The sequence below is a fragment of the Falco punctatus genome, assembly GCF_963210335.1.
Source record: "Falco punctatus genome assembly, chromosome: 6".
Classification (NCBI taxonomy): Eukaryota; Metazoa; Chordata; class Aves; order Falconiformes; family Falconidae; genus Falco; species Falco punctatus.
The window spans coordinates 84,666,948-84,680,671 of record NC_137585.1 but is presented as its reverse complement, the minus strand read 5'-3'; the positions used below and the strand labels follow the sequence as shown (position 1 = coordinate 84,680,671).

At 38.0% G+C, this 13,724-nt stretch overlaps 1 protein-coding gene across 10 annotated transcripts in view; it reads left to right on the top strand.

The window, feature by feature from the left end:
• The window catches only part of GRM8 (glutamate metabotropic receptor 8), a 394,972-nt gene that overhangs the window by 86,949 nt on the left and 294,299 nt on the right, over positions 1-13,724 (top strand). For all 10 annotated transcript variants that reach the window (XM_080393919.1, XM_080393910.1, XM_080393920.1 and 7 more), the window contains one exon: positions 2,332-2,548. In XM_080393919.1, the coding sequence (XP_080250045.1) occupies positions 2,332-2,548 (217 nt within the window). The remainder of the gene's footprint in view (positions 1-2,331; positions 2,549-13,724) is intronic.

The following is a 13,724-nucleotide window of genomic DNA, read 5'->3' as shown; positions in this document are numbered from 1 at the left end:
CATATTGTTCTTTCATACTAGTGAAAAATTGGCATAAGTTATACAACAGCAGTGATTTAAGCCTACTAAGTGTGCCCAATGATTTCAGGGTATTGACTTTGGTCGTATTTTCCTTCTGCTTTTTTACACTGTTAGAAATAACTTTAGGGAAGAAGCTGAACTACAAAGAGCTGAAAAGTAGGAAAGTTGCATCTCTTCTCTGCATTTTCCAAGGCCCCAAATAAGTGATATTCACAGTACATAAAATATGGCTATTGATCTGAAACATCTCGTTGCTGTGGTTGAACCAGCAACTCTCCTACAAACATATACTGAGGATTTGTTATTCATCTCATGCCTGAAGAGAAACAGGAATGGAGAAAGTTAATGGATATGACTGTGGTCCAGGCTTCAAGATTTTCAACGACAAAGTATCCATCTGAAAGATCTCTTACTGGTGTTGATTTTTGTGAACATTATTGATGTGATGAAATAACTTTCAGCAAAGCAACAATGCCATAGTGTTTGTGAAATGGCACATTGAGAAGTAAAATGAGAAAAAAATCACAGAGGTTGTCTATTTTTTTTCTATCTGGAAAATGACTGGTTTAGACATTAACATGGCAAATTTAGAAAGAGAATTGTATGTATGTGCTCTAAATGCACGCAATTGTGTTATTAGAGGCCAAAACCTCTTGCCTGTAAAGAGATAAAGATGTTTCAAACATTTCCTGAAAGAAAGGGAATTTATACAAAGCAAGTTTTGTAAGGTCAATTTATTCTTTATTTTTACTTGGTGGGTCTTTGCTGTGTTAGAATACTGATTTCCGTGAGATATAACCTTTAGTTTATATTTTCTGAGATCCTCCCTTTCCTTTTTTTCTGTTGTCTTTGGTTATTACAACATTTCAGATTAAATAATCTGAGGCATATTTCCATGAGTAGAGGATTTCTTAAAAAAGAATATAGCCAAGACATATAAGAGTTTGCTTCTGACTGAGAAATGATTTTGCCATCCCTTAGGCTGTAAACTGTTTTTTGAGGCTGTAAGGGTATACACTGTTTTTGCAGGTATGGTTAATGACCAGACTTTTTGAATCCTTTATGTTTGCCTCAAATCCCTTTTTTAGTTTGTGCTGATGAAAGCACTGTACAGGACCTAAGAGATGCACTGAAACCTTCTACTATAGCATCTAATGTGACAGTGAGCATTTACCAGATCACTTGTTATTGGTGTCTGTTACATTCAGCTCTCAACAGAATCAGTTTAGGAACTCTGCTCAGATTGCTTTCTTGAAGTCTATTCCGTGTTTTGTAGGATGTGAATTAAGCACCTATTATTAATGTAGATTAGAAATGCAATGCAATATTTGCAATATCTTTCATTTCAAACTAGTGACTATTTCAACAGTTTTACTATTTTAAATGAAAAAGTAATTCCCCTTTAAAGTTAGCATAAATGTTAATTAAACTTTTTTGCACCAAGACACTCTTCAGGATAATTGAATATTGCTTACAGACATTGCCAAACTGATTTTTTAAGATGAGTTAATAGAAAATCACACTAGATTTTTTTTCCTCATAAAAATAGTAATTTTTTTTAAAAAAAAAATATTTCTGTTATTTAGTAGGGATTTTTTTTGTTTGTTTCTACAAAGAATACTGAGGTGGTTTCTACAAAATTTATGATCCTTGAAAACTTTCTGCTTCTCTGTATGTAAATTGTATGCAGATAACTATTTTTTTTAGTTGTTTTTTAATCAACAAGCTTTTGGTATTAACTACATCGTCTCCATATTCTTAAATCATGCACAATACTGTATTAAAACTGGAAACCGAAAAATCTATGTTAGAGAAAGCTTGAAAAATAGCAATAAAATGGGAAAGCACACATGCATGTACATAAATAAACCAAAGACTTAAAGGGAAAGCATCTGCATTTTACTTGTCAAATGTAGGTGTAGCATTTTTAAGAATCACAGTCATCAATACTGACCTTTTAATCTGCAGTAATAGTAAGAAATCCTCTTTTTTTTTCCCTCCTTTTGTGTTTTTTTTTTTTCTTCACCCATTCCTATCAGAGCCAGGATTAAAAAAGAAGTTGTTACACTTACATGTCAAGAATCATGACATCTGGAGAAAAGCTGAATGCATTATTTCTTGGTGAGAGTGTTATACAATAAGATTTGACTGACATTTTATGAAATCTGAGATGCTATTCAATCAGCTGATTTAATTAAAACAAGATATCCATTTCTGTACAATGCCTGTGCATGATCTATTTTACGCCTTTCAAACATACAAGTATATAATGTAAAAGGGTATTAGATTGGCTTGTCATTCTATTTGCAGATACCTCAAATCAGCTATGCATCTACAGCTCCAGAACTGAGTGATAACACCAGATATGACTATTTCTCTCGAGTGGTCCCACCGGACTCCTACCAAGCACAGGCCATGGTTGACATTGTGACGGCCCTCGGGTGGAACTATGTCTCAACGTTGGCTTCTGAAGGGAACTATGGAGAGAGTGGTGTGGAGGCATTCACCCAGATCTCCAGAGAAATCGGTGAGTGTATGTTTATCAGGTTTTGTATTTATAGCTGCCGGGTTACAGATAATTGCTGAGCTCTGCCTAGGTCTACGCATGGACTCAACTGGAGGGGTTTATGGATGATTTTGCAGCTCATGCATCTGCCAAGGTGACAGTTCTGGCTGTAATTTAAGGAGAGTTCCTGAGAGGCAAAAAATGTATGTCTTTTGCCCCTTTTGGAAAGGGGGATCTCCTTGATGAGTTAGGGGCAAAAAGCAGCCACCAGATGAATTACAGCCAGGTTTGAGAAGGTGCGATAGATTTAGCTTAGGAAAATCATGGTCCGATGAGACCTCATTTTCTGTGTTTCAGCACTGATAAATCTAGGGATTTTAATTTTGATGAATTTGAAAAACAACCAAAAAATCTGTGAAGTACAAAGACATTCCCTTGTTGTTTTTCCTTCAGGATGTAATGTGCTATATAAATACAGGCATTATTATGAGAAGTATATTTAAGTCTCTTTGATCTTTTTTTTTTTTCTTCCTTCACACTACCATAGTTATTTCTGGCCTGAAAAAGAGGCTGTTTCTCAGGAGTGATAGGTTTTGGACACCAAGGAATAAGATGATGAGTAGCAGGTTGTTTGATAGAAGGCAGAATTGTTCTTTCACTAAATGCAGTGTTAAATGACACAAAATAATAGCCTTAAAAATATATATAATATTGCAAACAGCCTTCCTGTCCTTCTTCAGAAAGCCTGGGTTAATCTACTGGATTTGACGTGCAGGGCATGTACATACAAACTCTAGTTCTTTGAAGTAAGCTGGGTGAGAAAATTTGATAATTTCTTCCATTTTCAATAGCTGCATGCAAATATAGAGATGACATCTATCCAGGAAAGTGCATGTGTGTTTCAGGTACTTATGTTTGAACCATAAAGGTTACTGATTACTTGCAACAATTTGGCAGTTAAACAAAAACCACAGGAATTCATGCCATTAAGGAACCGGTGTAAGTAATATTCTCGATGGGTTAACTAATAAATATTCTGTTTCTCGCTTGTAATCAATGCTGTCAGATCCTAGGTGACTTCATGGGAGGCCAAGGCTGACTACAATATAATGGTTTGATCTGGATTTACCAAAGGCATGAGTAATTCTTCCACAGCTTGTATCTAAAAGAGATGCTTTATCTATTGTATCAAATACAGCTGCAAATAGACTGGTTGCCCCAGACATTCACTGAGTAGTTCATTGGCTGAAAATTACTTTTTCTTGAAGCCACCTGTAGCCCAGCTAGTTCTGCTGAGTTCTAAAAGCAAACAAATAAAATGAAGTGCTCAGGACTTTTTTACCATTTCCTGTCTCCAGAAATATGAGAGTTCTTCAGATGGGTGCAAGAACAGCAGGGATTTCATTATAATCGCGATGACTTGAGTTTGTGTCAGTTGGATCTTGACTGATTCTAGAATAAGGAAATACCACTGTCATCTGATAAATAATTAATTTTAATATGGTTAATTAAATATATATTATTAATAGGATTGTGAATCCAAAGCAGTTAAAATCACAAATTGGTGTCCTAAACTTTACAAGACCTGTGTAATACCAAGGAGCATCTAAAGTGGTGATTTGTGGTTTGATTTATTTATTTTTTTTTTAATTTTTATTCCCCTCCCCCTTATGACATGTTCTCTACGAGGGCACTTGGTTTTGTCAACCTCTGTGCTCATAGCAACTTACTAACTCTTGTAGGTACTAGGGACTCAAATAATTCTGAAGAAGGAAAGAAGAGGAGAGGCAGGAGAGACAATTCATTTTTCGTTCCTAGAAAAGTGTTGCAGTAAATAATCAGGTGAATCATATGTAACCACAGGGACATGACTGATAGCCAGTACAGAATTGTCAAGAACGAATAGTATCAAAGCCATCTAATAATTTTCTTTGACAGGGTAACAGCTTTATAGCTGGAGAAGAAGCACTTGATGTCATGTCTTTTGAATTTTGTAGTGTTATCTCAACTGTCGCATACAGTATTCTCCTGAGCAAATTTGGGAATTGTGATCTAGGTGAAAATATCATAGTCTGGATGCAGACCTATGTAGAAAATTTTTCCCAGAGAGTAATTAGCAACGGTTTCTGTTTAAAAGGAAGAGTGTGTTGTCTGATATCTATGTTGGATCAGGTACTAGCCAATATTTTGAAGTGTAGTCCAGATAGACTTGGAATGAAGGATATGTTTGTAAAATTTGGAGGTGACTTTAAGCTGGACTTGTGTAAGGACTAAGAGTGTACTGGAAGGGATTCTTAGAGTCCAAAACTGAAGATAAAACATGGCATGCAATTTAAAAGACAAATGCAAGGCATTGTGCTTCAGCAAGAAGGATCTGTACAATGGTGAATACAGAAAGACTGGTCAGAAAATACTATTTCAAAAAATGATCTGAGCATGACAGTAAATTATAACCTGCTTGTGTTCCTTATGTTTTACTGGAACATGCAGATGAACATACCATCTGTAAAATAATTTGTGTAATCCCCCAATGTGCCTGCCAGTTGTGAAACCTCATTTTGACCCAGTACAGGTTTTGACCCTCGCTTCACAAAGGTGAGAGGCTCCACACACAAGGACAAAGACAATCACAAATCTTTAAAACATGGTCTGCGAGGAGCAACTGAGCAAGGTGCTTAGTTAGTCTGAAGACAAGTTGACAAAGAAGGGAAGGTGATGGAAAATGATGTTTTTGAATAGACAAATGGCTTTTTGAACAAGGACCACTTGTTCATCCAAATGCATATACAAACGGAAGTGATGGAATTAATCTCTAGCATGATTCTGTGTAGATTTGGAGAAAGCTCCTCTCAGTGATTAAGATGTTAAAGCATTAAACCAGCTTGCTTGGGGACATTTTGGAGCCTCCATTCCTGAGGATCTAGGAGAATGCATTAGGCAAACACCTGCCCAGAAATTATATAAGTGTACTTAGTTCTTCCTTGGGGCTGGGATGTGGATCAGATGATTTCTTAATGTCCCTTCCAGCCTGATTCTATTATCCACTGTCCTCAAACTTTTTGCCTGAATCATAGGGCTGGAAATACTTTTAAAATGGAAAGTCTGAATAGCATCTAATTATGAGGTCTGAGACTATAGAGTCTAGGTAGGTTTATAAAAATCTTCACATTGTAAAAGACTGCACACAAACCAGCAAAACTTAACAGGTCCATGTTAAAATACTGTGTGTTAAGAGAACCTGATCAGGACATTGCTCCCCTTGTGCTGCTGGCATACAAATGCGTAGGACAGCTCAGCTCCTTTCTGAGTACTTTACATCCTATTTAAGATAAGTAACCAACAACTGGAACCAAAATAAATGTTAAGATAAGCACAATGGAAAGCAATAAATTTGAGGAAAGGATGTGAAAGAAATTGATATACTCATTTCTGAAAAATGTTCAGTGAGTGAGAGGATGTGTGAGAGCAGTTTTGAAAATAAAAATAGGAAAGCTTGGTTCTGGGGATTTTTTGTTTGTTTCTTTAAAATTTCCTCCAGTCAGTTAAGAAAGGGGTAGGGTTTAAAATATTTTCAAAATAGGGATGAAGTTAATGTACTTATAATTTCAGGTACTTATTTGTCATGAACTTGACTCTTTGCCTTCGATTTCTGGTTTGATTTGTCCTCTGTTCAACTTCTATTTCTTCATCAGTAAGAGAAGCGGAAAGGAAGGAACAGGCTCCCAAATGAAATGTGGAATACTGAAAAGGTCAAAGATGTGCCACCCTGACATGTCATGGAATATATTACATATCAAAATCTGCTCTTATTTTAATGACAAAGATCCTGTCTGGGACAAAGCATAGCTGGAAATTAAATGTTTTACATGACAATGATTGTAAGGAGAATAGGGAATAGTACTTGGAATAACATATTCTTCCATGCATTATTGTTTGAAGACAACGATTAAATTTAGAGAATTTTCTGCTCCCATTACAACATTGATCAATGATATAACTATAATAATTTTGGCATCATGATCAAATCTTATTGGTATATTGACCAAGTAAATGAGTATACACAATGATTATGTGTTTAATCATTAAACTGAGAGAAACTTGACTTACTGAGAGAAACTAAAAAGAGGAAAAGAAGGAAGCACATTTTACCAAGTTCTCATTGAACTGTCATGCTGAATATTGCCCTTTTATTTACTTCACTGTCAATGATGTTTGACAAAATAAATGTTGGAAAGTCTCTAATCTTACTTTCTTTTAATGGTTCATTCCCCTTGCTTTTAGATACCAAATGAATTTACCATCAGAGAGAAAATCATGGGACCCTTTTCACTTTTTTACAGAATACAAAAAAATCTAGTTCAGAAAAATATCTTTGAGGTCACAATACTTGTTTCATTAGTGCAATGTTTATACTGGAAAGTGTAACAAATCCGCAAATAATATATGAAATGCTACACAACAGATTTTATCCTCAGTAGTGGTAAATGAAAAATTGACACAAGCACTGATGGGTACTGGCAGTGAAATGTTTATGAAAGTATCAGAGGAGGAGATAAAAATGGTAAAGGCAGGGAATTCTAGCTGACCATTAAGAATAGGTGAGGAACTTCATCACTGCTTGCCCCTTTTTGCTTGCAAGTCAGTTTTGCATGTCTTGCCAGAGGTGTTAAGAGGACAGCAAAAAGGATTTAGGACCAGATCTTTGACTGAGCCAAAATGACATAACTTTGAAGTAGCTTTACCTCAGAAGAGAACAGTGTACTTACTATCAGTGTGCACCATTGAATGCTTGTTTTCAGGAACAGAGTTTTGTAGTTTCACCTCCTCCCTTTATCCTGGGAGTTGCCATTAATAGCATTTTTCTGAGAAGGGACTGCAGTTCCTTCATAATATTTTACCATTATAGTCACATTGATAACTATGTATCTAATTATAATGAAGACATATACTGAATGAAAGCTACAGTAGCTTTATTTAAATTGTTTCAGACTTCAACATAGCTAGGTATATGTTGTTCAGATACAGAATGGTTTGTGGCATTTCTTTGTCATAGTTCTTAAGTCATCTTTGTTGTCAGTTTTTTTTGTGTTTCAACAGTTGTGTGTTTTATCTCTGCTTTTCTCCAAATTATTGGACTATTTCATAGCTTTCATATCTTTTGGACATCTAAATCTTTCAATGGATAGAGTGAAAGTTTAGCAGGATGTGGGGAGGAAGGGCTGAGCAGTAAAATAAAACTTAAGGGTCTGCAGCCTTGGGTCTGCAGCCTTTCCATTTAAAACATTTATTTATAATTTAGAAATAAATAAAATATATTGGTGTTAAGATTAATTCAATTCACGTTTCCTGCAGTAATCTTTGTATACCCTTGGTATAAAACTAAAGCTTTTTATATCTTATTAAGTAAGCTGATGATATACTTTCTTTTTTTGCCCCCCCCCTTGACAATGTTATTTTATAGAAGATTAAAAAATCTTGCAACATGAAGACTGAAGAAATGCAATACATGAAATGTAACCTTTTTCCCAGAGATATTTCCGCTTTAAAGACCGGTTTCAAGCTTAACAAATTAATTTTCACAACTAATAATATTCTAACATGCCCTCACAAAGGAGAAACTGTTTAATTAAATTTTGTTTTTCTTTTATATTTATGCAGCTGAACTTTATTGATAACGCTGTATTTCAAGCTGCAAGCTGTAATTAATAATAACACTGTATAATTGGCTACAGGAGCTTCAAAGTAATGTTTGAAAAATTACAAAATCAGATGGTAGGTGTATTAATATTGCAAAAGCTTGAAAATTGTACCAGCAGTTTTTAAAATTTGTACCAATTAATACCTGATAAAGAACAGTGTAATTTTTAGGGATTTATAATGAAGGGCCATTTTAATTTCTCTCAGTGGAGCCAGTCAATATAGTATTCCTCAGCTTTAATTATGTGGTTTTTTTCTCTGTAGTTTTAGGGAGCTATCTCGGAGCACTAAGCATATTTTCCTCGTATGCTCTCTGACCCTTTAGTGGTTGTTGAAAGAGGGACTTTATCTCTAATAGCTCTTGAGGGGTTTCTTCTTCAGTCTGTTAGTTGGTGCACTTTTTAAACCTCCTGTAGAAAGCTCACTAGCTACAGTGGAGGGAGGGGAAAAAAAGGCAGAAAGCTTCTGTAGAACTGTTTTGTACCTGCCCCAAAGAGTACGTACCCTGCAATGGGTTGCGTTGACAAAAGTTACAAAGCCAACCTTGCCTCCTTAACCAGTGCAGATTCACTGACAAGCTTGAAAGAGTTGCATTCTGTTAAGATTACTTACTCTTGTGGCTCATTGAAGCAATAAGATTCCACATAGGGGTATTTTTAAGGTACTAGGACAAAAAATGTCAGAAACAGTTACAAAGAAGCCTAAGTAATTTACAAACAATATAATTTTTTCATGGATTTTTAAAGCAATGTTGTCACATCTTTGAAACCATCATTATAATTTAATACTTATGGAGAAAACTAAGTAGCTATGAGGGTTGACAAAGGGAGTTCTAGGGAGGCCTTAGTCTAGAGATAGGGATAGATATCATCACTTTGCTACAAGGGATATATGCTTGTATGCTAAACACTTCAACTTGTTCCTGTATTTGTACAAATTATTTTTATTTCACAGGAGGCAATTTGCAGTTTGATTCTGGAAAGAAGTCCTGGGCAAGAAATAAGGACTTCTGCATGTGCTTGAAACTGATAGTAGTCAGTGAATATTTCCCTGAATCTCATGGGGTTTAGCAAAGGATGAAGTGAACAGGAAAATCCCTGAGGCTACCAACAAGGCTTGGAGTAGGAAAAACTTGTGCTGCCTTCTTTTGCCCACTAATATTTATTGTCTCATGCCAGCTGGGGTGTGAACTGTGGTGAGGATTGAGTTTGTTAGCTATTTTTATATGGTACAGTTACCAAATTTCTGCAATAATTAATCTCTTCAGAGTCTGAATCTGATTTCATTTTGCTTATAGCTGGTTCTTGGAGAGCTGAAACAAGCTCAGAGCAAGGACCAATATGTTCCCTCAGTAATATCTACTGGGGTGAATTTAGAACATTTAGAAAACTCTCAAAAATAAATGTTAGAAGCTCATTATAATATGGAGGACCTCTGCACCTTTATGCGTATACTTGCATATTTAATTTATTCCTATAGGTACTAAAGAAGTTATTGGACTATCTTTTTTTCTTTTTACTTCACGTGAATACCAAGATATTGGCTGTGAGCACAGATATAAAGAATATTAAAAATTGCCAGGAAACAAGGATGTATTTTGGCAGTGCTTAGTGCAATGGATTTTTTGTAGAACCTTTTAACTTAGTCATGATATCTAGTTCAAAAATTTTAGATGTAAAAATGTAAATAAAATTATAAATGGGTTGATGCTACTTTTAAGAAAGCAATCTTATCAGATTAAAAGCACACTTTTGTTGAAATAGTGTGTGGTATTCATAATGAATATGCATTTTCATGAAGTGTTTTTTTAAATGTGGAGCTCTTTGCAGTGGTGGTTGGGGATTAGTTTCAGTGTCTATGAACTGAAGTCAGTAGTTTAAGGGAAACAACTTCAAATAAGATGTAAGGTGTACTTTTTAATATTAGATGTAAATAAGCATTTAAGAATACTGAGAGTTACTGGTATATTTATTTGAGGTTTAAATCATTAAAAGAAAACTTTTAAAAGGAAGTTCACTACAAAATGTTGGGCCAAATTTAGAAATCACTGCTTAAACTGTAGTTTATGCTATGCTTGAGACTTCAATGATTATAAAGGTGCTTTATGGACATGTAAACTGTTATTCATATTTCTGAAACAAAAGGTAGGATAAACATATAGGTATTAATGTACCAGCAGATCATTGTGATGACAGAAGTGAAATTTCTCAAGTGCTGCTGTTCTGTGTATTGGTATGTAGTACTATTGAGCCTGTAGCTCAATAGCTTCTCTTAGATTCTGTGACTCTCTTCTGCTAGTAGGTGTCCGAGAACAATTAATTCACACATAACAAAAAACCTTCTGTGAAGCAAACTTAGGAAATGTCTGAATCAAAATGTAGCCATTCTAGTAGCTTATGACCAAATTTCACACAATCCCATTAACAGGAAGTGGATTTTAACAGAATTAATCCCAGTGGATATTATTTTTGTAAGTGAAAGTATTTGTAAAGGGGATACTAGAAGGGAAAAACATCAAGGGCATGCAATACGATTTGCAGTCTGAATAAAGCTGCCCATGTCTGGGTTCTGCATTATGATTTTACTGTGGTGCAAGACAGAGGAGAATGATGGGAACTACTTTGACAGCTTATTTTCCATGTTGGTTGTGCTTAAAGTCTTTAAAAATAATAATAATATATAAATCTGTCAATAATAACACCCCAAACTTCACAGCTTCTGCAGTGATTGAGGTTTTTTTCCTCCTTTATCAAGAACTGACTAAAAGCTCCTTTATCCTTTATCTTTTTTTGATAAACTTCTCTTATTGCCACTTTTGCAGAAAGCTTGTTTTCATGACAGATTCAGTACAGCACCTTTTGTACTGCACCTTATGTGTGAGTCCAACTTGAATCAGGGATTGAATATGTAGACCACAGCATAGCTTTGATCAGAGTCTGTGTGGGTGAACTTTTCCAACATAACATTTAATGGTTTTGCTTTACCATCATGCACAGACTTTTGTAAGGAAAGCCTATATTTAAGGACACTATCTGAGCAAAAGTGACAGCAAGGAGCATGGTGACATGGGTTTGGGCTGTATTTTTGTTAACAGGTTAAAGGGTTCACAGTTTTTGAATTGTTATCTTGGTTGTTCTTCACTCGTCTAGACTCAGTAGTCTCATTCACATTAAGAAGTTGCACTTGGTAAAGAGAAGTTCCTGGCTCTTCAGTTTGCTGAGAAAATTGCATTTTTCTGTCTGTATGTCTTTTTGTTTTGAAATGGTTTCTAGTAGTTTTAAATGCTTAGCATTTTTGCGGCTTTGCTTTCTACCTGGAGAACTGTCCTCTTAAAAATCATGTGTGAGAAATGCCTTATGATAGAATATGAGCAATATGCTCTCAGTATCAGCTCTTTCATGATCTGTGGCTGCAGTTTAAACAAGGAAGCACTGGAACTGTCAGATTGAGTCAGACACTGCCAGTCAATATCTTATCTCCAGCAGCGTCCTCAATTACATGGAAGAGAAGCATACCAAAATCTTACTTAACGGTCACTAGCAGAATTGCCTATCCAAGAATCATTCTGTAACCCTAGGTATTTAGTGGTGGATGCTTTGATTTCCCGAAGCATGAAAATTTATATCCATTGTAATTTCTTCTTGTTATCATTTTAACCTCTTTCATTGAATGTCCTCTTGTTTTGGTGTTATGACAGCTTGGGAAGGCTAAGGTCTGTTTGACATATCTTGTCAGATTTAATTTCAAAGACAACAACAAGGGCTTCTTCAAGTACAGCAGTAGGAAGAGGATAACTAGGGAAAATGTGGGCCCGCTGCTAAATGAGGTGGGTGCCCTGGTGACGAAGGATACAGAGAAGGCACAGTTACTGAATGCCTTTGCTTCAGTCTTTACTGCCAAGGCTCACCCTCAGGAATTCCAGACCCTGAAGGCAAGAGAGAAAGTCTGGAGAAAGGAAGAATTTCCCTTGATTGAGGATATTGGCTTAGAGTTCATTTAGGCAAACCTGACACCCACAAATCCATATGCCCTGATGGGATACACTCCTGAGTGCTGAGAGAGCTGGCAGATGTTATTGCTAAGCCACTTTCCATCATCTTTGATAGGTCATGGAGAACATGAGAGGTGCCTGAGAGCTGGAGAAAGGCCTATGACATTCTAGTCCTCAAAAAGGGCAAGAAAGACCGCTTGGGACACTACAGGCCAGTCAGCTTCACCCCCATCCCTGGAAAGGTGATGGAACAGCTCATCCTGGAGGTCATCTTGAAGCATGTGGAGGAGAAGAAGGTCATCAGGAGTAGTCAACATGGATTCACCAAAGGGAAATCATGCCTGACTGTAGATGAATGAAGGCAGTGGGTTGATTAGCATTGATGATATACAGCTGTGGCCTTGTCTTGACCGCAGTGGGTTGATTGACATGGATGATGTCCAGCTGTAGCTCGTTCCCACTAAGTAGTTAAATAGCCCTGAGGGTTGTAAGAGAGGGGGTTGGATAGAGGAGGAGCAGTGTGGTCTGACCTCTGGAGGACGAGCACAGACAGTAGAATCTGACCAATGGTAAAAGCCTTGTTGCAGCCTCCTAGTTTGTTTGTGCTGCAACAATTGGTACCCTGTGTGAGGCTGACTGAGTTGGAGTCTGAGTACATCACCTGACCAACCTGATAGCCTTTTATGATGGAATGACTGGCTGGGTAGGCAAGGGGAGAGCAGTGGATGTTGCCTACCTTGACCTCAGCAAGGCTTTTCACGCTGTCTCCCATAACCTCCTCACAGGTAAGCTCAGGCAGCGTGGGTTAGATGAGTGGGCAGTGCGGTGGGCTGAGAACTGGCTGAACGGCAGAGCTCAGAGGTTGTGATCAGCAGCCCAGGGACCAGCTGGAGGCCTGGAGATGGTGTTCCCCAGGGGTCAGTGCTGGGTCCAGTCCTGCCCAACCTTTCCCTCGGTGCCCTGGATGAGGGGACAGAGGCACCCTCAGCAGTTTGCTGGTGATACAGAACCGGGAGGAGCGGCTGATCCCCCAGGAGGCCGCGCTGCCCTTCAGCCAGGCCTGGACAGGCCGGAGAGCTGGGTGGAGAGGGACCTGATGGAGTTCAACAAAGGCCCGTGTGGGGTCCTGCACCTGTAACCCCAGCACCAGCACAGGCCAGGGGTGACCTGCTGGGGGGCAGCTCTGCGGGGAAGGGACTGGGAGTGCTGGTGGGCGGCCAGTTGCCCATGGGCCAGCGGTGTGCCCTGGTGGCCAGGAAGGCCAGTGGGATCCCGGGGGCATTAGGAGGACCGTGGCCAGCAGGTCGAGGGAGGTGATCCTGCCCCTCTGCCCTGCCCTGGTGAGGCCACATCTGGAGCGCCGTGTCCAGTGCTGGGCTCCCCAGTTCAAGGGAGACAGGGAACTACTGGAGAGGGCCCAGCGGAGGCTACAGGGATGGTGGGGGGACTGGAGCATCTCCCCTGTGAGGGAAGGCTGAGGGAGCTGGGCCTGTGTAGCCTGGGGAAGAG